General features: G+C 35.4%; 3 protein-coding genes across 7 annotated transcripts; 1 reads left to right on the top strand and 2 right to left on the bottom strand.

The window, feature by feature from the left end:
• Positions 1-556: 556 nt before the first annotated feature.
• Positions 557-2,141, bottom strand: LOC103952014. 2 transcript variants are annotated; one of them, XM_048569879.1, is made up of 4 exons: positions 1,614-2,141; positions 1,314-1,436; positions 961-1,125; positions 557-806 (listed from the first exon to the last, which is right to left on the bottom strand). In XM_048569879.1, exons 1-4 carry the CDS (start codon positions 2,070-2,072, stop codon positions 729-731), a joined length of 825 nt encoding a protein of 274 aa, XP_048425836.1. In that variant the 5' UTR covers positions 2,073-2,141; the 3' UTR covers positions 557-728. The 2 variants fall into 2 exon arrangements, with proteins under 2 accessions (XP_048425836.1, XP_009361816.2); XM_009363541.3 differs by having other exon boundaries at positions 1,314-1,460; positions 1,614-2,140.
• Positions 2,142-10,055: 7,914 nt separating this feature from the next.
• On the bottom strand, positions 10,056-13,951 carry LOC103952015 (uncharacterized protein At4g15545). Of its 2 annotated transcripts, none has more exons than XM_009363543.3 (10): positions 13,649-13,951; positions 12,857-12,925; positions 12,580-12,633; positions 12,375-12,426; positions 12,144-12,215; positions 11,423-11,680; positions 11,124-11,169; positions 10,950-11,028; positions 10,714-10,843; positions 10,056-10,339 (listed from the first exon to the last, which is right to left on the bottom strand). In XM_009363543.3, the coding sequence occupies exons 1-9, from the start codon at positions 13,949-13,951 to the stop codon at positions 10,751-10,753; spliced, it is 1,026 nt and encodes a 341-aa protein (XP_009361818.2). In that variant the 3' UTR covers positions 10,056-10,339; positions 10,714-10,750. The 2 variants fall into 2 exon arrangements, with proteins under 2 accessions (XP_009361818.2, XP_048425613.1); XM_048569656.1 differs by having other exon boundaries at positions 10,056-10,317.
• A 1,126-nt stretch (positions 13,952-15,077) lies between these two features.
• LOC103952016 (peptidyl-prolyl cis-trans isomerase CYP59) lies at positions 15,078-21,999 on the top strand. 3 transcript variants are annotated; one of them, XM_009363545.3, is made up of 16 exons: positions 15,078-15,153; positions 15,283-15,336; positions 15,700-15,806; positions 16,310-16,414; positions 16,553-16,670; positions 16,842-16,892; positions 17,612-17,703; positions 17,806-17,905; positions 18,335-18,457; positions 18,564-18,641; positions 18,725-18,771; positions 18,875-18,930; positions 19,186-19,226; positions 19,713-19,815; positions 20,744-20,879; positions 21,000-21,999. In XM_009363545.3, the coding sequence occupies exons 3-16, from the start codon at positions 15,709-15,711 to the stop codon at positions 21,778-21,780; spliced, it is 1,929 nt and encodes a 642-aa protein (XP_009361820.2). In that variant the 5' UTR covers positions 15,078-15,153; positions 15,283-15,336; positions 15,700-15,708; the 3' UTR covers positions 21,781-21,999. The 3 variants fall into 3 exon arrangements, with proteins under 3 accessions (XP_009361820.2, XP_009361819.2, XP_048425627.1); XM_048569670.1 differs by lacking the exon at positions 15,078-15,153 and adding an exon at positions 15,164-15,182; XM_009363544.3 differs by lacking the exon at positions 15,078-15,153 and having other exon boundaries at positions 15,160-15,336.
• The last annotated feature ends 6 nt before the right edge of the window (positions 22,000-22,005 follow it).

Raw genomic sequence — 22,005 nt, 5'->3', positions numbered from 1 at the left:
AACCTGGTGGCTCTCCACAAAGATCTCAGTCAATAGCATGTAATCATTCTTCTCTCAATTTCCCAAATTCTAGGGTTACGATATTGAGAGATTCCACAAATTAATGCCCCCAAGTCAACTAATCTATTCGAGAGTTCGAGTATATTAAAGATTAGTCACACTCCGAGTCATCATCCCAACGAATTATATTACTTGTTTGATTAATTAGTCACTCACAGGGGTGAGATCTACCATGCATACAGCAGTCTATTCCTTTTTTTTTTTTTTTTTTAAATTTAATTTAATTCATTATTAGAGCCTGTGGAGTGTGTGGGGGCATACATGCATACTGAAGAATATTTATCCATAGTAAAGTGGAATTAGAAACCTAAATCATATTAAGGTTAATCAAAGTATTGTGCACACGCCCTCGTACACGTACGCATTGTTCTGATCACACGCACTAGAACAACTTTTCAAAGCCATGAAAGAATATAATGTCAATGTCCTGGATTGTCTAAAAGCAACAAATTAATGATGGAAATTGTCTTAACTACCTGTACGTATATACTAGAACTCAATGAGAAATTTTGAGCTTTAATATATCGATCGACGACCAATTAATTTTACAAATATTAGCTAGTTAATTAGAGCGTGCAATTCTTCGATTAATATGAAATTCCATCTTCGATCAAATTACTCGTTACTATAACATTGAAATGGCAGCTAGCTAGCTAGGTTTCACCATGTCAACCAGCTGTGACATAAGGGAAGTACATTAGACTTGCCATGGCCTCTTGCAGCCAATCATCATCGTCATATTTCATCTGAAAATCAACGAGTAAATGGTAATTAGTTATTGCAAACAAAAAATGATAACTACTTATTGTATGTGTGGGTTAATTTGCACGCATGCATGCACCAATTAAGATATTTCATTTGCCTGGAGAAATGTTATATATTATATATTAAGAACCCTACCTGGACTGTACCGCTACTACAATACAGTTCTGATCGCTGATCTTTGCAGGTTTGAATATTGTTCTCAGTCTTTTCTTGTGCCATTTCCTCATGATGATCAGTGTTCCTTGCAAATCTCCCACGAACTCGGACCCTTCTATCAGCTAGAGTTTTGCGGCAAGCATACTGTAGTTGCACATAAAATTAGTAACGAATTCCTTATATATATATGCACAGGTTGTGTTGTTAAACTGTTTATATTGTCAAATTATTGTAAACTTTAACCCATTAATTAAGTTCTTTTGTCTCATTTTGTGATTTAGATTCACCGTCTAATAATGTGATATCCATGTTTAAATTTTAAATCGTTGTACCTTAATAGTTTTGTTGAAGTTTCTCTGGTTTCTTTTCTTCAAATATCTGTCGATCCTTTCTTTCCTTTCTTCTTCTGAATACCTTCCCACCTTCATAGTAGACTGATCTTCAATTGTAGGCACCTGCTGATTCGCTTGATTAATTGCCTACACAAAATTTTACGCAATTCATATTCTAGCTGAAATCAAGTAACCATATGCACAATAACACTATGCACCATATATATACTAAATGATCGAACACAATAATTAATGCAGAAATTCATCATGATGAAATATGATCAGCTAGAAACAGCATACCCAATTTTCTTGGCCAGCAAGGCTAAACGGCTTGAAATCGGCTGGCATGAGTCCAGTACAACGATCCTCCCCCAACTGATCATTCATATAAGGTAGGTTTAGCTCTCCACCAAAATTCGGAGTCCCTGCAATTCCATGCATCCCCATATTACCATATTCCGAATATGTACCAGGGACAGCAATATCTTCCGAAAATCCTAGTAGCTCCGGGAACGAAGCCACCATAACAGACGAAGAGATGTCGGATTCTGGTGACACCACTTCAAAATTAGCCGCAGCATTGCTAATGTCACAAAACGGTACCAAGCTTTCTTCACAAGTAGTACTAGCACCCCACATTGTTCCACCTAAAACTGCAGCACTGCAACCATTTTCTCCACTCACCACTGGAGTTGGGTACCCATAAAAATGAGAAGGGAGTGAATAGTCATTGTAGAATTGATGAGGAATGGAAGCCATGGACAAGAGAGCTAGCTGGTGAGGAGCTAATAAGGAACTGACTTTTTGTGTGCACTTGGTTTGATGAGGCTTTGAACATTTATATAGCAATGGTTAATTGGATAGTAGATACTGGCGACAAGTTGGTCTACCCGTACAGTTTCGGGCAACTGCCGGGGTGCTGCTGCTTAGACAAAGATAGCAAGTTGGAGCTAATCATATAGCTAGCTCCGTGTAACTATCACACTTTACTGCTATTGTGAAGTTGTAAGCGCGTAAACTTTTGGTTTTTAACTGTTTAAGGTTACCGACAAGTTCTAGCTAAAGTGCTGTTAATTAACTATTAAGGTACGAATTTGTTCAAGATGTTACCTACACATGCGGGAAGGGGCAAGGCAATAATAAATTGTGCTTTCTCTAGTGATATTAGCAGTGACCCATGTTTGGTCTTGTAAAGTTTCTCATGATATTAGGGCAAGGTATTCTTTAGACACATTTTGGGTCAATTTACTGGGCTCAAATTTGCCTTCATAAGTTGGGTTTTTGAAAAGTTGCGCTAACTCCAACTTAAGGATATCAAATGATGGGCCCTCAAAAGTTGTGTTGGCTCTAGTACTTGAATGATGTTGGGGCTCTCGAAAAGTTGTGTTAGCTCCGGTGTCATTATTTGACTAGTTCTCGATGTGGGAATTAGTTTCCCTTTTGATATTGTGTGGGGTCACTCATGAGGAGCGTATTGGATAATAAGATCCTACATTGATCATATGATAAAATAATATACAATTAATATATGGGAGTTTCCATCCCTCATATCACTTAGGCCTTGTGATAAAACCCAACACCTAGTAATAAATGGTTAAATTGGGACAATATTGTGATATTGGTGATGAATCATGTTTAGGCCTATAAAATTTCGCAGTTTGTACAATTAATATTTTACAAAGTAATGTTAACAGTCTTTTATATAAAATAGTAAAAAATGGGAATTAGGATATATATTGTAGGTCCAATTTGTTATTGTTTTTTTTCACTAAAAGCTACTTCACTTTAAAGTTAAGTAGTAAAAAAAATGTTTAGTAAAATAAGATATCCTACTTATTTTAAAAGAAATGGCCTCCAAACAACAGCTTTTAGAAGTAGATGTAGATTGCTTTTAAAAGTTACTTTAATAAAAAGCGGCGTTAAGCTTTTAATGAATAGTTTTAATTACTGTAATCTGCTCATTAATTTTAAAATATGACGTTATTTATCCTTCTAGACACATTTTATCCTTGGAGAACAAAGTAACCTCCACCACCATACCACAATCGCGCCACCACCACCACTACAACAATACATGCTACCACTACCACCACAACCACAATTACCATAACCATTGTTGCCGCCACCAACAGCGACCGCCACCACCATAAACACAAGCGTCACTACTGCCACCATAACCACAACCGCCGCCACCGTTGTTGTCACCGCCCCTACCACCATTGTTACCTTTGCAACCCAACCACCACATTGATTTATTGGCACCACCACCACCATCACAACCATTGTCCTCGCCATCGCCAACACTGCTATCATGTCCATTTTTGTCATTATATACAATATATCAATTTTACATTAAAATTTATCAAATGTTTTTACATTGTTTTTCATACTCACAATATTTTTAAAAATACAGTTTATAAAACGCTCAACTACTTTAATTTGCTGCTGATTATTCTTAAAACATGTCAGAAATAGATTTTTTTTTTTTTTTTAATTAAGAAAAAGAAGCAACATCATTTCCAAAATGGCCCTTAATTGGACAATACTTGATGAAAGTTAATTATGTTCCACGGTAAAATAATTAGCAGCAGGAGGAGTAACTCACCTTCTTATAAGCTTATGCAAAGTTTCTAACTCCTTATCTATCTTTTAGATCAATCTCCATTGCAACCCTCCCTCTTTGGTTATTTTTGGTTGACACAAGTGATATTAAGAAGTGGATAATCGAACACAAAACTTCAAATACAAAATTAAAATATTCTTAACCACCTAAGATATAAATTGATTATCAATCTCATCATTTTTTAGCGTCTCTAAAACATGTGACATTCGTTAATTCTCAAGTACATGAGACTATTGAACTTCACATGAAAGTTAACCAAACTTATGGATGCCTATAGTGCTAGCTGCATACGATTCTATCCTACCGCACTATTTAATCACAACAATGTCTTTCAGTTACTAAGCAAGTCCAATCAAACCATGCATGCCCTATACTCATTCAAACACAAGATATTAATGCTTTCAGTTCTACTAATAATAGTGCTAAATATAGAGACTTGGATCCAAAAACCCTAGTGTTGTTTGCCTCTCATTAATGTCATACATGATCTAGTAGAATGTTCTTATAAACTAATCCCTTATATATAAGCAAATACCCCTTTAACTATAGTAGGCAGTTAGGAGCAGAACTACACAACCAAAGAGAGACTATGAAATAATTTAACGTATTTTTGTTCATTCTTCAAGAAAACTGTTTTGAAGAAGCATACGTATATGATAAAGTAGTGAACGAATATGTAGGCAACTTAGAACAAAAAGTTGGCCTGAGGAGACCAGATAAAGAGATATAGAGAGGGACTCATGTGAATACTATTCTTATTGTTTAAAGCTGTACACCTATAGGTACTACGTACTAAAGAACTGACCCAGTTATAGGCCAAGAATCTAACACATGGGGCATGTATGGTTTTTGCATCAACAAATCAAGTACAACATATATGCTTGCCTTAAACTTGATCAATTCCTTTACACACCCAAATATAACTCAACTATTTCACTGTCCTTTACAGCAATAATATATGAATGCTTCTGGTAGGAAGATATTTGTTTGAGACATATGTGTACGTCTGGACAAATGCCCTCGTCGTTAGGATTAGGAAGCTGTTTAGTTCAATATGCCTGAGCATGGGAACATGTTCTGTTTTATCACATTTTTGGTAGTGTTCTTATTGTTCTTTATTTCTTGTTTTAGGTAAACAAGTAAACATGCATGGTTTTAGAATTGCATGTGAATAATGTATATGTGATTAGATATTAGAATTTATCCTATATAAAATGGCAAATATATATTTTGCTCGTTATGCTTGTGAGACATTCTAATGCTAGGAATATATCTCAATCATATCGTGGCCCCATATTACGGCTGTGTAACAACGCCAATAAATCGATTAAGCCTACCATATTATGAAATTAATTATATGTTCATAAAGTTTCTTAGTTTGGTAGGGATTGCTTAATTTTCCTCGTATACAGGGCATGTTCCGAAGAGCTATAGCGCTTTTTTCATTATTAAGAAAATGGATTCTCCACCTATTTCATTGTGTGCTTTCATTGGCGTTCGAGTTTGATTATGCTTAATCATTCGTATATAAATATAAGATAAGGATATTTAGTTTAGGTAGGAACACCCTATGGAATTTGGAGATGGAATATAACCATATTTTCTTTGTGAGTCTATCATTTGTTTGCGTGAGGGAAAAATTTAAAAGTAGAATATCTAATTGCAATCTAGTGAGAGATATCATGTTTAGTCTATATAAATAAAATGTTATTACCAAATTATTTCTAATTGCACTAGACTGTAGTTAGAAATAAATCTAGTGCTCAATAGATGTTTGCTACTAGACTAGTGACAAATATCTATTAAACAAGTGTACTCGTTCCATTTAAGTTATTTTTCATATTATGTGATTATTTTTGTTCAGGTTGGTATATATAAAAGCCATATGTTTTTAATGAGAAAACCAATCATCTAAACACACAATTCAAAGGTTATCTTGATTCTTATGATTTGATTGAGTTTTTAAATTGTGAATCCCAGATGCGTTAACCAACCAATCTAAACCATATAAAAATGAGTAGTGTCAAGTTCACCCAAAAGATTTGTGATGTGGAATATTTCTTCTGAATTGACCAAATTACCAACTCAGAAATCATCTTTCCAAATGATTTATTATGATAAGTTAATTATAAATAAAAAAATCTACGTTGGAAGCTAAGAGCTATATACTAAGAAAAAAAATGTTCCCATACATTTAAATTCATTAGGGGTTAGCTCAGGTATGTATGCATATGCTGTTTCTAGCTAGACACATAGTAATTTTCCTTCTTTTTGGAAAGATTAGGAACTTTCGTATGCACCGACTCGCTTTTCCTGATTTTACAGCATCCATTACTTGGGTTTTTAACGTTTTGGCAAAATGTTGATGGAGGTGAAATGCAGCAGCAAAGATTGTCACACACAGAAACAGAAACGAAGCACGGCTTCGATCTTCTTATTTATTCTTGTGAAGTTCTGATTTTTGTGAAGGTATCTGGTTCAATAAGATTTCTTGAAGAGGCTTTGCACATTGTCTTTGAAAGATTCTGGGATTTATTTTCATACCAACTCAACTCCTGTATCAAATAAAATATGGAGGAATTCAAAACCGATCACAAATTAGGGAACCTGTTTTCTAAGAGATTTCAGAGTAACATAATGTGATAATCATGTGTCATAATATGAGTAGAGAGATATTAAAAATATATATACTAAAGTGGGACATAACAATCATGTCATCCACTTATATCATAATACGTAGTACACCACATTGTGTTCCAGATACACATAATGTTTTCGAAGAGAATTTTTTGGTACCATTTTTTGATGCAATTTTATCTGTCACTAGCTATTTGCCACAAAAAGTGAAATTTGAGATAGAATTGAAAGATATTGTGGGCAGCAGTAGTACATGGTATCAGGTCCCCTGGTAAAACTTTCCATGGCATCAACCAGCTAGATTTGCCTGTAGAACCCTAACATCCACTTGCATGTGAAACTGTTCCTCACTAAGCAACGCGCTCACTCTTCTTTTGACATCCACGAAAGAATGAAATCCAGACACAATTTGCCCAAAATCTGAGAGATACAAAAGATCTTAAAGAAAAAAAAAAAAAAAAAAAAAATATATATATATATATATATATAAGATCTTATTAGGCCAACCCCTTATTCCTAGGGTACATATGTAGGTGCAAGAGCATCTTTAGTGGATTAGATAAACTCACTTTTAAATTCCGTCAAATCAGAACACTAGCTACTGATCATTAGTTAAATCTGGTTTTGTGGACATTGACTAACCTGGCTGTAAGGGTAATATTAGAGAGATTATCTATTTAAATTATATTTTGTAAATAACGTGGTTGTTGATAATTAGATTTTACTTAAGTATTGATTAACATGCTTATTTGTTATTGATGACGTATAACAAAATTTGCAAACTTGGTCTAAAAATTTGGACTACTTAATTAGCATTACTCCTAGAGAAAAATTAAGTTAGCCAAGTTTTAAAAACTTGAATTAAATATCTAATGTATTTTTATTTAAGTTAGCCAAGTTCTTCCCATGTACAACTTGAAGTAAAAATAGGTTTATTTTTAAAAACTTAAATTAAATATTTAATGTATTTTTATTGGCCTGATTGCAAGAGTACATCAAACATGTGTATAAGACAATGAAGTGTGTTATCCACATATCTCTTTTTACTTCACACATATTCCTTGTTAATTTTTATCATTTGATCTTCTTAAATTCTTCCGATCCGACGACTGAAAATTAAAAGGATGTGTAAGAATAAAAAGAGGTGTGTGGATAGCACATCCCATTATCTTATACAAAAGCAACAAATATAAGGGGGCAAAATTTACAAAATCGTAAAAACCGCACTAACAATTAGAAAATCCACATAACAAAAATTAAGCCAAATTTCCAGCCAAGCTCACACAACACAGAACAATCTGACTCTAAAGCAAGCTATATCCTAAATCATAAGCATATCATCACCACCAAAAGTGCCACTATCAAACCAATCACTTCCAATCAAGAAACAAACAAGGTTATCTCTGAGATTTTTAAGGTCCTGTACGAAATTTATAAAAGGTTTCCTCTTTAAGATAGTTTTAAAAAATAAGTAGGACAATGTATTGATGCTAGATGACAATAACCTAAATCAAAACAAACTTTAGGACTCACTAATTGTAAATTTACAATTATGTTAAAAATATGTTCAATCTTAAACAACTAAACAAGAAAAAAAAACCCTTAAAAAACTCTAACTTTATAGTTTCACTTGAATATATAGCATTATTATATAATAACTTTATAAATAAAAAATCATGTTGAGGGTATTTTTATTGGCATTTCAAATAGTGCACAACGAGATTTTAAAGTGTTAATAGAAACAATTTTTCAATATATAGCATTATTACATGTAAATTTTAGATGACAAAAAATGTGTGCTCCCCTCTAGCAACAAATATTATAAATAAGAACGAATATTGACTGAGTCTCGGACGATTTAACTATGCATAATACCAAATAACAAGAATCCTTATTTGACGACCATGACCAAAACTAACTGGAAAAATAGCAACAAAATCCTTCATAAGCCGAGTGGCACTAGTTTTAAAGAAAAGAAAATAAAGGGAGGATTTTGGGAGAAAGATTAAATTAAAAAGGGTGTAGGGTTTATGTTTAGGGGATTTCTAACCCAAATTCAATTAGATCAATCCAACATGTTCATGTTGGTACAAGGTGCATATTGTTGGAAATAAATCCAAAGGCAGATTTTGTTGGGAGCATCAGATCACCACACCATTTTTTTTTTTTCTTTCTGTTTCCCATCATTTACCAGTCAAGATCCTCCTTGCTCAGATTTGTCCAGACTTTACAGTACAGGCTAAATCCTCTTCAAGGCTAAGCATTGCCCCCTTTGTATAAATCCCATTACACTGCTTTTTCTTGTTCGTATTCCTTTGGAAGATATGTTTGTGACCAGAAAGATCTTATAAGAAATTAGGGTTGGGGAAGAGTCAATCAATAGATATCAACTGGACATTTGATGTATATCTCTTGAAAATTTTGATATCTATTGGAAGATATTATTTATGTCCAAACCCTAATTAGAATTCAGAAAAAAGTTTCTCTTTTCTCTTCTTGCACACCTATGTTTATTTATGACATTTCTGGTCGATAAATTACGAATGGAAATGTTATTAGAACTCTAAAAATCTCTTTTGACATTCCAAACTTTCTATAATTAGAAAGAAAAATACACTTGTAAGGAGTGTAGAATGAGATTTTTGGAGTGGTAATAACAATTCTCATTACTAAATTCTCATAATTTCTTTCAAATTCGAAAAGCACATTAGCAATGTTGTTTTGTTTGAGCGATAAGTACGGTTAAAGCTTAATTTAAACTTGAAAAGAGTAATACGAACATAGATGCATTGAGATGAGCACTCAATTCTAACCAACTTAGTTGAACTCAAGTCGCCGGCATTAAAAGTATTTCACATGCACGTGACCTGCCAAAATTTTGCGAACCCCAGATTGTGGAACAGTGAATAACACACTTTATTCCTTTTGTCTCAATTTTACGGCATGCATTCACATGTTTCAGTACTTATCTTGTACTCGGCACAATACGAGAAGCAGACAGGAAAATACTGCTGAATGCACGCACATCTTGAATCATATGATCGACTCCGAGCTAAGAAAAAAAACTTTACATCCAATCTCAAATCCAACAGCTCGAAACAAAATGTTCACGATGTCGAGAGCAGATATTATGCTAAGCTAAGTCACTGTACCTGTTCAAAGAGAGAACCATAGGAGATGCCTTCCCAATTTCTGTGCCACATTGACTAGGAACATATTCTGCAATCTACACTGATCATCAATCCGCTTGATTGTTTGTAACAACTCACATTTATCAGGCAGCTCGGACACATTATGCAGCATAATGGCGACAGATGCGAGTGGATATGACTATGACCGAACAAAACAAAGACTAAACTTGCACAGCGGTTGAACTAATTCAAGAAACCTGAGACTGGATAGATATTGATATTTTTCAATCTAATATAGTTGAGTGAGAGAGAGTTGATGCATTGAGGAGAACTTCAACTTTACATCCAAGGTCAACAAATGAAAAGGTAATGTCAATTAGCTCTGTTTCAAATGAACAGGCAGGTAGTAAGAATAATTAAGCAATTATTTACACGGCAAACCTGCATTCTAGGACATTCTGAAGCCTACAAAACCTTATTCTAGTTCACTAACTCAACTCGATGTTGATTACATCTCAAAAAATGATATGCCACAGAGGACAAGCCATGAACCTTCCATCCAAAGGACCAAAGCAGCCAAGAACGAGCTCAACCCACAGCCTAACGAAGGGATCTGCAAATAACTTTTGCACAACCTGTCAAAAAGAACTCGATTGTTCACTAACATCTACAGGGCCCAATGATGAACTCAACATTCAGGATAATTCAGAAGAATAAACGTCGGTGGTGTATTTTTAAAATAAAGAAAACTCAAACGCATAAAACCCATCAATTATGGATTTCACAAATTAAAAAAAATAAAAAAGAACTGTTTTTTGTTATTAAGGGCCCATACATTGTCCAGTGTCACAGGTCAATTTAAGACTTAAGGGTGTGCCATCTCATGCAACTCATAACAATGATGTCTGGAGCCTCATTACGTAAACTTTACATCAATATGGCTAGCATGTGCAAACACACACACACACATATGAAAGCAGAGTGAGAGAAAAACTAAGGTTTGACATACCAATTATTATCTGCAGCAAGCAACTGCACTGTGAATGCTAGTGTATATTGCGGCTAAGCAACCCTTGGAATGATAAATATAGATCTTTGTTGTCAGTCCCGAATATTTCTTCTGCTTTCCTTAAAGTTTCCTGAAAAAATGTACATAAATTTTTAACAACATTGGTAAACATGGGTCTTCTAAAAGTTTAGCTGTATCAGTTTGGCAAACCATCAAACAATTGACTATCGCTTTACCTCTCTGGTTTGCTTATGAGCATTTAGTTCCTTGATGTTAGCCAGAAATGCACTGAACTGCTCATATGATAAACGACTCCTGAATTGCAGTACATTTAGATCAGTCCGTTAAGGGCAAGTTACTATTGCAACAAATCAGTAACAGCATACTTGAATTGCAATTATTGCACCAACCTGGCCTGACGAAAGAACTCTTTTCCGTCAATTCGAGGAGTGCGCCCTGCCAAGTTTGCAATGCAGAAGATGAAGAGTTTTAATTCCAAAAGGTAATTCAACATAGTAGAATTGAGTGTTCATATAGTATCATCAACAACAACTGACTGTTGTACAGAAAGACCCAGAAATATTTTACTTTTGGAGTAAGAGGGGGGAGCAGTTGGTTTCGAAACATAACCGCAGATTTGTGGCAAATGATAAAACAGGCCACAGAGAACCAGAAGTTCCCGAGTTCAGGTGCAAAAATGAATTCAAACCTGAATGTGAACGTCCACGAGGTGGAGAGTTTGCTGCTGATGACTGCTGGCTTGATGAGTACCATGAAGAGAATGAAGTCCGTTCTTTATAGGCGGATTTTTGGGGAGATGTGGCACCAGATGATTGCTGAGGAGAAGAAATGGCAGAATACCCTCTAGGTGACCCACTTGTGGAAATAATCTTTGGAGTTCCAGTTGGAGTAAGCCGCGGAGTGATATATGGAGTTATAGAAAATCCTTGACTGGAATTCTTCAAGACTGTCAGCCAAAAAGTTGGTTTCATGATTTTCATTAAAAAGAATAACTGAATGATATTTGAATATGTTACCTCATCATAACAAATTGAGATAATTTAAGTAAAAGTACGATGAACATTTTTTTTAAGAGAAACAAGAAAAAGTGTAGAAACAGAAATAGCCGGATACAAAAGTGTGTTCACCAAGTTTATTAACTAATCTATCAGTATCCACTCAAAGAAACCAGAAGGTCCAATGTCACAAAGGCCACCAAACTGACTAAATTATGGATCGGTACCTCCTAAAAAACTCAAAAGATTCAGCATCACAAAACCCTTCGTTAAAATTTCAAAAATCACCCACATATTCTTTTCTAATCCAACAAAAAACTATGCCTCAGATATGTTCGTTGCAATGTTACCAATTCTAACAGGTAGCATACAGTCAGGATCAAGGTCCATGGACGTTAGAGTCAGATTACGTACCTTCATCAGTTGCTCCCTTATCTGTGGAACCACTTGAGGAATATTGTCCTATGTAGCCATTTGTCTCCTCATCTGTAGCAGAACAGAGAAACAATCCACATTAACCACCAAATGAAAGGAAATAATAAGAAACAAAGTTAGAATCTACACCATTAGGGGGAAAATGCTAGACATAAAACCGATTTATTGCAGAAAACTATAGAGCACTTGGTCAAGTCAAAGAAACCGTACCCTTATCAGGATATGCCTTTGGAACAGTGCCAATATCAACAGTTTCAGCTGGCTATAAATAAAAAATATAGTGAATGAGTTCAATAAAATATATATAAGAACACAAAGTTCCACGTGAAAACCTCCATCACTGGAAGAAAAATAACAGACTTAGATTTCCAAATATATAAAAAGAAACCATAATTGGTAAAGCTGAAGTCCTTACAGATCCATTATCATCATTTAGCGACTGCATTAGTTGTTTCTTAAATGTCTCCAACTGTTAACAGGGGGAAAAAAGTCAGTCCATAGGTTGACATGCTACAAGAATGAAAACAAGTTGAAGAGACAAGTTTGCAATAAAACGAGAGGTGGAAGGATGAAGGAACAAGAAAATAAATCATGAGTTAGCTTCAATTTCAAAACAAGAATCTACATGCAATGGGATACACTTGAACAACAAAGAAAAAAGCCTCATGCTTTAAACAACTAACAAATCACACCTTTGATAAGTCACGGCTGAGCTTTTTAGTAGTCAATGCCAACGAATCTCGCTCTTTGGAAAGCTTCAACTTCATGAACAACAAGAACATAACAAAGTCACAGTTAATGCAAGTTTGTTTCAATATGAAACTCAAGGGTGATGCACCATCCATTGCCGAGGATGTAAAGTTAACAAGAAAAGAAAACTATGCTTGAATCTTGAACACTACTATTCTTTTGTTTCTTGAGACAGTAATACAGCAAAAAAAGATGAATCCAACTTACTGAATGTCACAACAAGTTGATGTGAATGTGATCAATGTATTAGTAAATTTCTATCCCTTTCACAAACCAAATCGAAAGAAACACATGTGCATGTTTATTACAAACAATATACGTATTCTAACAATTCCAACCAATTTACTCAGCAACCAACCAACTGAAAATTCCCACCGGAATCAAATTCAGAAGCAAGGTATTACATTTCGCGGATGCAAATTTTTTGGTCGAATTACTTGACGCTAATTTAAAGAGGTAGACAACCATAACCCCTCAACACCCCCCCCCCCCTCTCCTCTCCTTTCTCTTTTTTTTCGTTCAGAAGATTTTAAAAAAAAAAAGAAAAAAAAAAAGAGAGAGATTAAATTGTCTCCCTTCTCTTCAATTTCCTCCAATTTTCAGCAGCCAAGCAAACACATAAAGGGTAAAAATATACAAAAAAAAATTGGGGGAAAAATCCTAAATTTCAAATTCAAAAGACAAAAGGATATGAATTTCCAAAAAAATGGAAAATTGGGGGTTGAAATTCTTACATTCTCATCCAGATAAATTCTCAGGCGGGACTCAGCCTCGTGGTTGGCGTGCTGGAGGCGCGAGACCCTTTCCTCGAGCTCAAACACAACCCTATCTTTGTCCTGCAGCTTCTGCCTCATCTTCCCCATCTCAGACTCCAGCTTCGAAACCCTAGACGCTATGGCCATCGACGTGATCTTCCGCGCCAGATCCAGCTGGTCGTACGGGTCGCTCGGTATCACCGACAAGATCCCGTCCGGCAGGTGAAAGTCGAGCCCACCGCCACCTCCACCACCACCGACGCTTCCACTGCCCTGCGACATAGCTGACTCCTCCTCCGAGCTTCGAGTCTCCGCGCGGTGATTGTGGCCGTTGGTTTGATTCGATTGTATTATTTTCCTTCTTCGAACATCACATTGGGCACAACGACAATTATTATTTATTTTTTTAATTTCAATAAGTTTCATTTGAATAAATTCCCACTCTCTGGCCTTTCCCTGTTTTTTTTTTTTTTTTTTTTTTTTTTTTAATTTAATATTTAAATATTTTTTTTCAGCTTACTTTAGGCCTTTTTACGGGGTCGCCGTCTTTTTTCGAAAATTGCGTGGGTTTCCCTCCAAAATCCAAACAAATATTAGGCCTGAAACATATAAAGCTCAAATCGTATTTGAGCCCAAAACAAACCCCCATTTTGCAATAAAGGCCCACCAAAACACATTTTTTGTCCCATAAGAGCATCTTCTTCGATGTCTTTTAAAATGTAAAAATTTAAGTTTAACAGCTTATTTGTAATCATAGTACTACCGGTTTAGTGATATTCGATTCTTGTTAAAAGTAAATTTGAAACATATTATTGCTAGCCTATTATAAAGCTAAGCTTACCCATCTTCCTCTTATGTAGATAATATTTTTTGTTAAAGAACAAAAAACAGGTTATATGAGAATTTGAATTTTTAAATTTTGTTCTCTACTTGATATGTCAAATTAAAAATATTTCATAAACAATTTTGAACAATAATAAATATTTTTAAAACAAAATATAATAATTAAAATAATTAAAAAATAATTTGAAGTTACTATTAATTTTTCCAGCAAAAGTAATAGCTGTCAACCCACGTCGTATCACAATTGAATTATCAGTTGAAAAACATTGCTTCTGTCTTTTCTGACCATTAATGTTGATTTGGACCTTTTGGTATCTCACCATTTTTCTGCTTCTGCGTCCAATTGGGATGTCGAAAGATGTTAAAAGTTATAAATTCATGCGGTTTAACAAAAGGTATATTGAACTTTCATATTATATGTGAAGTTTGACTAAATTACCTCAAAACTTCAACTGAAACATTCATTTAAAGCCCAATAATATTTGGGCCATCAAACAAAGCCCAATGTTGCAATTAAGGCCAACAGAACAAAGATTTTGTATTTTGGCCCATAAAAGAAAAAACTATACCCGGCCCGTCTCCCACCCCCTCTCTCTTCCTCTCTGCCTCCAATTGCTGTGGGACGTAACTCGAATAATCGAGTGAGTTCTTCAGACCCCTAATTTCAATCGTAAAATTGCCCGCAAAAATTTGTTGTTCGTAGCTATCTGTTGAGTGTTGAGGGTTTTTCTTAGGTATTTTTCTTCTCATTCTCTGTTGTTGCATCGCAGAAAGCTTACAATAACAGCTCTTCAATCAGCAGCTTCAACAAGGGAAAGCGAAAGGTTCGTCAAAACCCAACTGTTATTTTTGGATTTAAAGGATCTTTTTTTTTTTTTTTCTTTTTTTAATGTGGTAGATTAAAGCTGTAATTTTTTGGGGATTTTTTTGGTAATGCAATATTGGGTTGTTAGAGTTTCAAGCTCATGAAATTTTCCGGGTTTGTTTTCGATATGCAGTGCCCAATTTCTGTTCAATGAATTGAAAACAAATTAGTAAATTATTAATTGAAAACGTAAGTTTTGGATTAAAATTTGGTCCAATTTGGGTTTTTTCAGCTGTATGTAGTGTAATTTGCATCAGTAGGTTTCAGTTTAGCTTCAGTAGTTATCAAAAAAGCGAATTGAATTAGTTTTGTTTTAATGCAGTGAGAGACAATGTCAGTGCTTATAGTGACAAGCTTAGGGGAGATAGTTGTGGATTTGCATACAGACCAGTGCCCTCTCACTTGTAAAAACTTCTTGAAGCTCTGCAAGTAAGTCGATATTCATTCTTCACTGCCCTCTAGTTAATAGCATTTGGTTTACTTTTGGTTCTTGTCACTGACTGATGGCAGGTCGTCGTTATTTCAGCTATGAAACTTGGCAAATATATAAAGATCTAAGGCCTAAGGCTTTTTCTTTATTAGGTTGAATTTCATGTATTTTCTCTCAGCAATCAAATATCTTATTTCTTGATCTATGGATATATGAGCTTTGAGCATAGAAAAGTGGGTTAAGTTGCCCTTTATTTGATGAGTCTTGAGATTCTAGTCAGCTTTGTCTAATTACTAGTTTCTAGTGTAAATTGCTTACGTGCTGTTAGAAATATTGTCTGAATTCATAAAGCTTCTTACTTGCCTCAGAATTTTTTGTACATCATCATTGGTATGGCTCATTGGGATGTGAATCCTTGGTCTTGTATTTATTTAATTTGTATTTTGGCATATTATTTCATTCCTATCTTTTTCTCTTTTCTTTAACCTTCATCTTGATTCAGGATAAAATATTATAATGGGTGCCTTTTTCACACGGTTCAGAAGGATTTCACTGCACAGACTGGTGACCCAACTGGAACGGGTTCAGGTGGTGATTCAGTTTACAAGTAAGAATTTGCATGATCTGTTCCATGCAGCAACTTAAGTTGTGTTATGGTTCTCAATTACTCTACTTGACAACAAGTTAAGTGACTAAAGTTTTTAGATTACCGCTTAAATCACCTTGGACCATGTTCTGCTTTCAGATTTTTATATGGTGATCAGGCTCGCTTTTTCAACGATGAGATTCATCTTGATTTGAAGCATTCTAAGACAGGCACTGTTGCGATGGCTAGTGCTGGAGAGAATCTCAATGCTTCCCAGGTATGAGATTAATGCTTTTCTGTTATAAGTCTGTTTTCCCTGCATCAATCTTTTTGAGAAAGGGGTTTTATTTAGTTGAGTTGTGTATCTTTGTAAATTTATGCTTTTGGATGATGAACTTTTCATTTTTCAAAAACATTGGAGTGATGCACTGATTTATTTTTTGCTCAGTTCTACTTGACATTGCGTGATGATCTTGAGTACCTTGATGGGAAGCACACGGTAAGTGTCCAGTCCTATCTACAATTGTTTTACTAACTATATGTCTTGGATTTTTTATTACACAACTCTGTCAACTACACAGAATTTTATTTATTTTTTAATTCTATGCTGGGTGAATGGATTCTTAGGTCAGTTGAGGCATAAAGTTAGATAGGATCAGACAAGTATTGTGATACGATAGTTTTTCTGGTCTTAATGTCTTTTAAAATATTATGGCTACACATGTTAGCAATATTTCTTGGTTTCTACATCTGCTAGTTAAGTGCTGGATTGTGGGAGAGGGATTTCAATCTACTGCTGCACTGCTTAATGTGGAAAATAAAAGTGGTTATCACCTTGGTGTGCATAAGTGCTTATGAGTTTGTGTTTCATATGTGAATTACAGCAAAGCTTCCTGTGCAATAGTGTTCTCTCTGTTTGATGGTTTACATGACTATCCTTCCTTTGTGTGTCTTTATGTAGTGTGTATTAGATATATTTATAATTTTATAATAATAGATAGCCTCTCCAATAAATCTACAAAATAAGCAAGCAGATGGCATATGCCTTATGCCTGTGTGGTGATTATTCAGTTAGTCTACTCCTAAATTAGCCAACGGCAAAGGTGTTCGAAATATAAGCTGAGCTATATATGTTCTCCTGCCTTCTGCTAGTGTGGAATTGTTCACTTTGGTTTTTGGTTCATGTCCACCATTATTCAAGCAATGTATGTTTTGCAGGTTTTTGGTGAGATAGCAGAGGGGTTTGAGACATTGACAAGGATCAATGAGGCTTATGTGGATGAGAACAACCGACCCTATAAAAATATCCGGTCAGTTCCTGTTTGGCCTTGCATATATTTTATTTCCTGTTTGTCTCGATCTAGATTGACTTCCCTTTCCCTTATACTGTCATTTTTTATTTGTGTTGGCAGAATCAAACATACTTACATATTGGATGACCCTTTTGACGATCCTTCACAACTAGCTGAGTTAATTCCTGACGCCTCCCCTGAAGGAAAACCGAATGATGAGGTAGTGCCGTATTGCCATTTTTATTCCATATTTATCGGGTACTTTGAAAAACCAAAATAAGATAACAATGAGAAATGTATTCCTCATGACACTTGAAATCATGCATTCTTCGATATCAATGCATGGTTGTGGATCTTCAGCATAAACACAGGGCTCCTATTTTGGCTAATTCTGATAAACTTTAGGATGTGAACGGTAATTGTTTTATATTCCACGGTCTCTCTCCATCACTGGGCCTTTGAACATTTAAATCCAGCTTTTATGGGAAAAGTTCAGTTGTAGGGATCCGAACTCAGAATCTTATTCTTTGATAGTTGATACCATGATAAGTTTGTTAGTTAACCACCATTCCCAAAAGCTTAAGCTGAGCTGACGATTAATATATATTAAAAAATTGTCAATGTTCTTACTCATCTCCATCCTGACTAGGTTGATGATAATGTGCGGCTTGAAGATGATTGGGTTCCTCTGGATGAACAATTAGGTCCACAAGAACTTGAAGAGCGTCTTCGTGCCAAAGACGCACATTCCAGTGCGGTTGTGCTAGAGAGTGTAAGGACCTCAATCATTATCCTATCCTTCTAGTTTCAGAGTGAGCTGTTGTGTAATCACATGTTAATCCTCTTTTACCATTTTGCTTGTCATATCTGTACAACAGATTGGGGATATTCCTGATGTTGAGATAAAACCTCCCGACAATGTGCTTTTTGTTTGTAAATTGAATCCAGTAACTGAAGTAAGTAGTGTTTCCTTTCCCATTTCATAGTTTAACTAGTGGAGTGGTGCGTATAATTTTTGTTCTGTTTGCTTTTGATGCAGGATGAGGACTTGCACACAATTTTTTCGCGTTTCGGAACTGTTCAAGCGTAAGTATTGACCTTGTTTGTTTATTATTGATAAACTTTGGGGTTGGTGGATTAGGGATTGTAAAGTTGTGTATGTAATGTAATGATATGTGATTGATGGCAGGGCTGATATAATTCGTGATTTCAAGACTGGAGATAGCTTATGCTATGCATTCATAGGTGAGTATTTTATTTCTGTTTGTAATAGGAAATACACTATCTCTTGACTGTTATGCTGGCGAATGTAGGTTTTAGCACCTTTGTTTGATGAGTATTCCAACCGATATTTCTGTTTCACAATTTAGTGCTCCACCTTAATGCTCTTTGTCCTGCTTATGTTCTTCTTTCTCTTTATTCTCTTTTAAACTTTTTTGAATTAATATTCATATTTCTGAGAACGAAATTTAATCACTATGATATATTTTGTAATGCCAGAATTTGAGACCCGAGAAGCATGCGAACAAGCATATTTTAAGGTACTGTGAAAGAAATAAATGTACTTATATGTTGAATCTAACATGCATCTTCTGCCTGCATGCCTGCCATTCCTAGTTCATGCTCCAATCATTTGATTCTTATTTTAGTTCTTAGCTATAGTCAGTAACAACTTTTATAGAGTTCATTATGATTGAAATCTTGTAGTTATGATTATGGGGACAAAAAAAGAGAGAAACTTTGTTGCCCTACCAAAAACCCCTTGACATTTTTCTGATTCACTCTATAGATTTAATATCCTTATCTGTTGCATTTCCACGTGTATTTTTAAGGCATGCTCAGATAGTCCTTTCCAGTTAGGATTGCAAAGATACTTGTTGCAGAGCTTATGTAAATCTTGCGAATATTTTTGGCTTCTCTTCTCATCTGGATGCAGTTCCATTGAAAATAAAGAGTGAAATCAATTGAATTTATGTTTTATATGAACCCATTTTGCTTTGCTCGTCTTGTATGATTTCTTTTTGTAGATGGATAATGCTTTGATTGATGACCGGAGAATACATGTGGATTTTAGTCAAAGTGTTGCAAAACTGTGGTCCCAGTACAGGCGCAAAGATCAAAATGGCAAAGGTATAGACTTTAAAGCATGCAGAAAACACATATGTTGGGTTCCTTTTTGGCCATTTTTTCAATATGTGCTCAGATGAAGCTTGCTTAATCACCTGCTACTTGAAGGAATATTTTGAATATCTTTTTGTATGCTATTGTTTTTTCTGTTCATTATGTGTTATTGTTCACTTGTCCTTTTTTTCTTTTTTTTTGACTATCATAATCAATTAGGCCTACATGTGGCAAAATTGAAGTGGACCTATGAAAAGCAACTTAGACAACATATGGACTCGTTTATTGTGCCGTGTAATGACTAGCATGAACTTCATATGTCATGGTTGTGAAAAAAAATGTGTAGCTTGCCCTAAAAAAATAATTAATTGTAGATGTAAAATATCAGTAATAGGCTGTGCAAGTGTATTTTCTTGCATGATGGAATATCCAGAAGTTGTTTCATTCTTGTGGTCTTTGTTGTATCATGTACCATAGTAAGTGTCAATGTATCGGCCTTTAGCTGGCAAAATCCGCAAAAAAAAAATGTAAACATGTAAATTTAAAATGAGTTAGTAATATCTTGGATCAATCATGTTTTAAAGTGGTAAGTTTTCATGCAACCTGTATTTGTTTGCTTACTACCTGAATGAGGAAGTTGTTATTCGGCTGACAGATCAATATAGATATGCTTATATGCTCTAGGGCACCTAGATGGTTCGGAGTTGAGTTTCGGATTAAAATAAGGCAAATTAAAGAGGAAATTGGAGAAATAAATGATTTATAAATTCGTTGGATGCTTTTTATTGGAAGGAATTTGCTATATGAACTTTGGTTTTAGTGAAATTCCTGGATTTATTGTCAAAAAGGTGTCCTGTATTTGAAATTGCATTGAATCCTTTCTCCTCTAATTCGAAAACCTGGGAGTTAATCGAGTTCCATGTTTTTGTGGTTGTAGGCAAAGGTTGCTTCAAATGTGGTGCACTTGATCACATTGCCAAGGATTGTACCGGTGATCCTGCCAACAAACAGCAACCTCAAAAGTTCATATTGAAGGATGATAATGTACAGCGTGGTGGTGGCAAAAACTCCAGGTTGGTAATTTTGCATGCTCTCTCCTTCTCTCTCTCACACACACGCACACACACACACACCCACACACACACACACACACATCATATAAATGTATATCTGATATCAAGTTGTTCTTGTAGTTATGATATGGTATTTGATGGAGACACTCCGGAAAGCCCAAGGCAAGAGAAGAGAAGTCAAGGTCACAATAATGACCGTGGACTCGAGAAACAAAGTATGAATAGGCAGAGTTCCGAGGACCTAAGGTGTAGGGATCGAGAAAATAAAGACTCAAGTTATAGGGAGAGGCACAGTGACAGAAGTATAGGGTACATAGAGGATTCAAGTCGAGACAGTAAAGCAAATCGATCCAGTGGAAGCAGAAGTGGTCGAGATCATCTTGAAGAGGGAAGGGATAGAGAAAGGCGTAAGGACAGACAAAGAGACACAGATGATAAAACAGATCAGCGTGAGAGCAGATATGCAGATGATACCAATGCAGACAGGAGGGGCGATAGAGATTACAGAAAGAGGAGTGCACATAGTGATAGAGAGAATCATAAGGAGAGGCAGAGAAACATAGATGATAAGATCGATCAGCTGGAGAGTGGAAAGAGAAATGCAGATGGTGGTGAGAGGGGTGAGGTAAAATACAGGAGGAGTGCAGATAGTGATAGACTAGCGGAACGGAGTAGTGACAGAGAGTACAGAAAGAGAAGTGCAGCTGATGATAGCCTTCGAGAAAAGAGGGACAACGGAGATTATAGGAAGAGAAGTGTAGAGAGGAGGGATGAAACAGACTATAAAAAGAGGCATGCAGATGGTGACCGTCGAGACAAGAGAGACGAGCCAGTCCATAAGAAAAGAAGTGCAGATGTTGATGGCTATAGAGCTACAAGGGATAGAGAACATAGAAGGTGATAATGGCATCTTGATCCCGAGAAAAACTTCTCATGATGTATAACTTTGACATCCGAATACCGACGCAGACTTGTTTTTCTTTTTGCAGCAATGTACTTTTGTACCAAAGAAATTAAAAACTTTGGAGTTGGTATCTCGGTCTGTATCTGAATTTCTGAATCAATCCGTTACGGAGGGAGAAAATGGTGTTTGGTATTAATCCCGCTATTTGAAAGTGAATAATTA

The sequence above is a fragment of a genome, unplaced genomic scaffold, assembly GCF_019419815.1.
Source record: "Pyrus x bretschneideri cultivar Hongxiangsu unplaced genomic scaffold, Pyrus_bretschneideri_v1 Contig50, whole genome shotgun sequence".
Taxonomy (NCBI): domain Eukaryota; kingdom Viridiplantae; phylum Streptophyta; class Magnoliopsida; order Rosales; family Rosaceae; genus Pyrus; species Pyrus x bretschneideri.
This window is presented reverse-complemented; position numbering and strand designations above follow the sequence as displayed.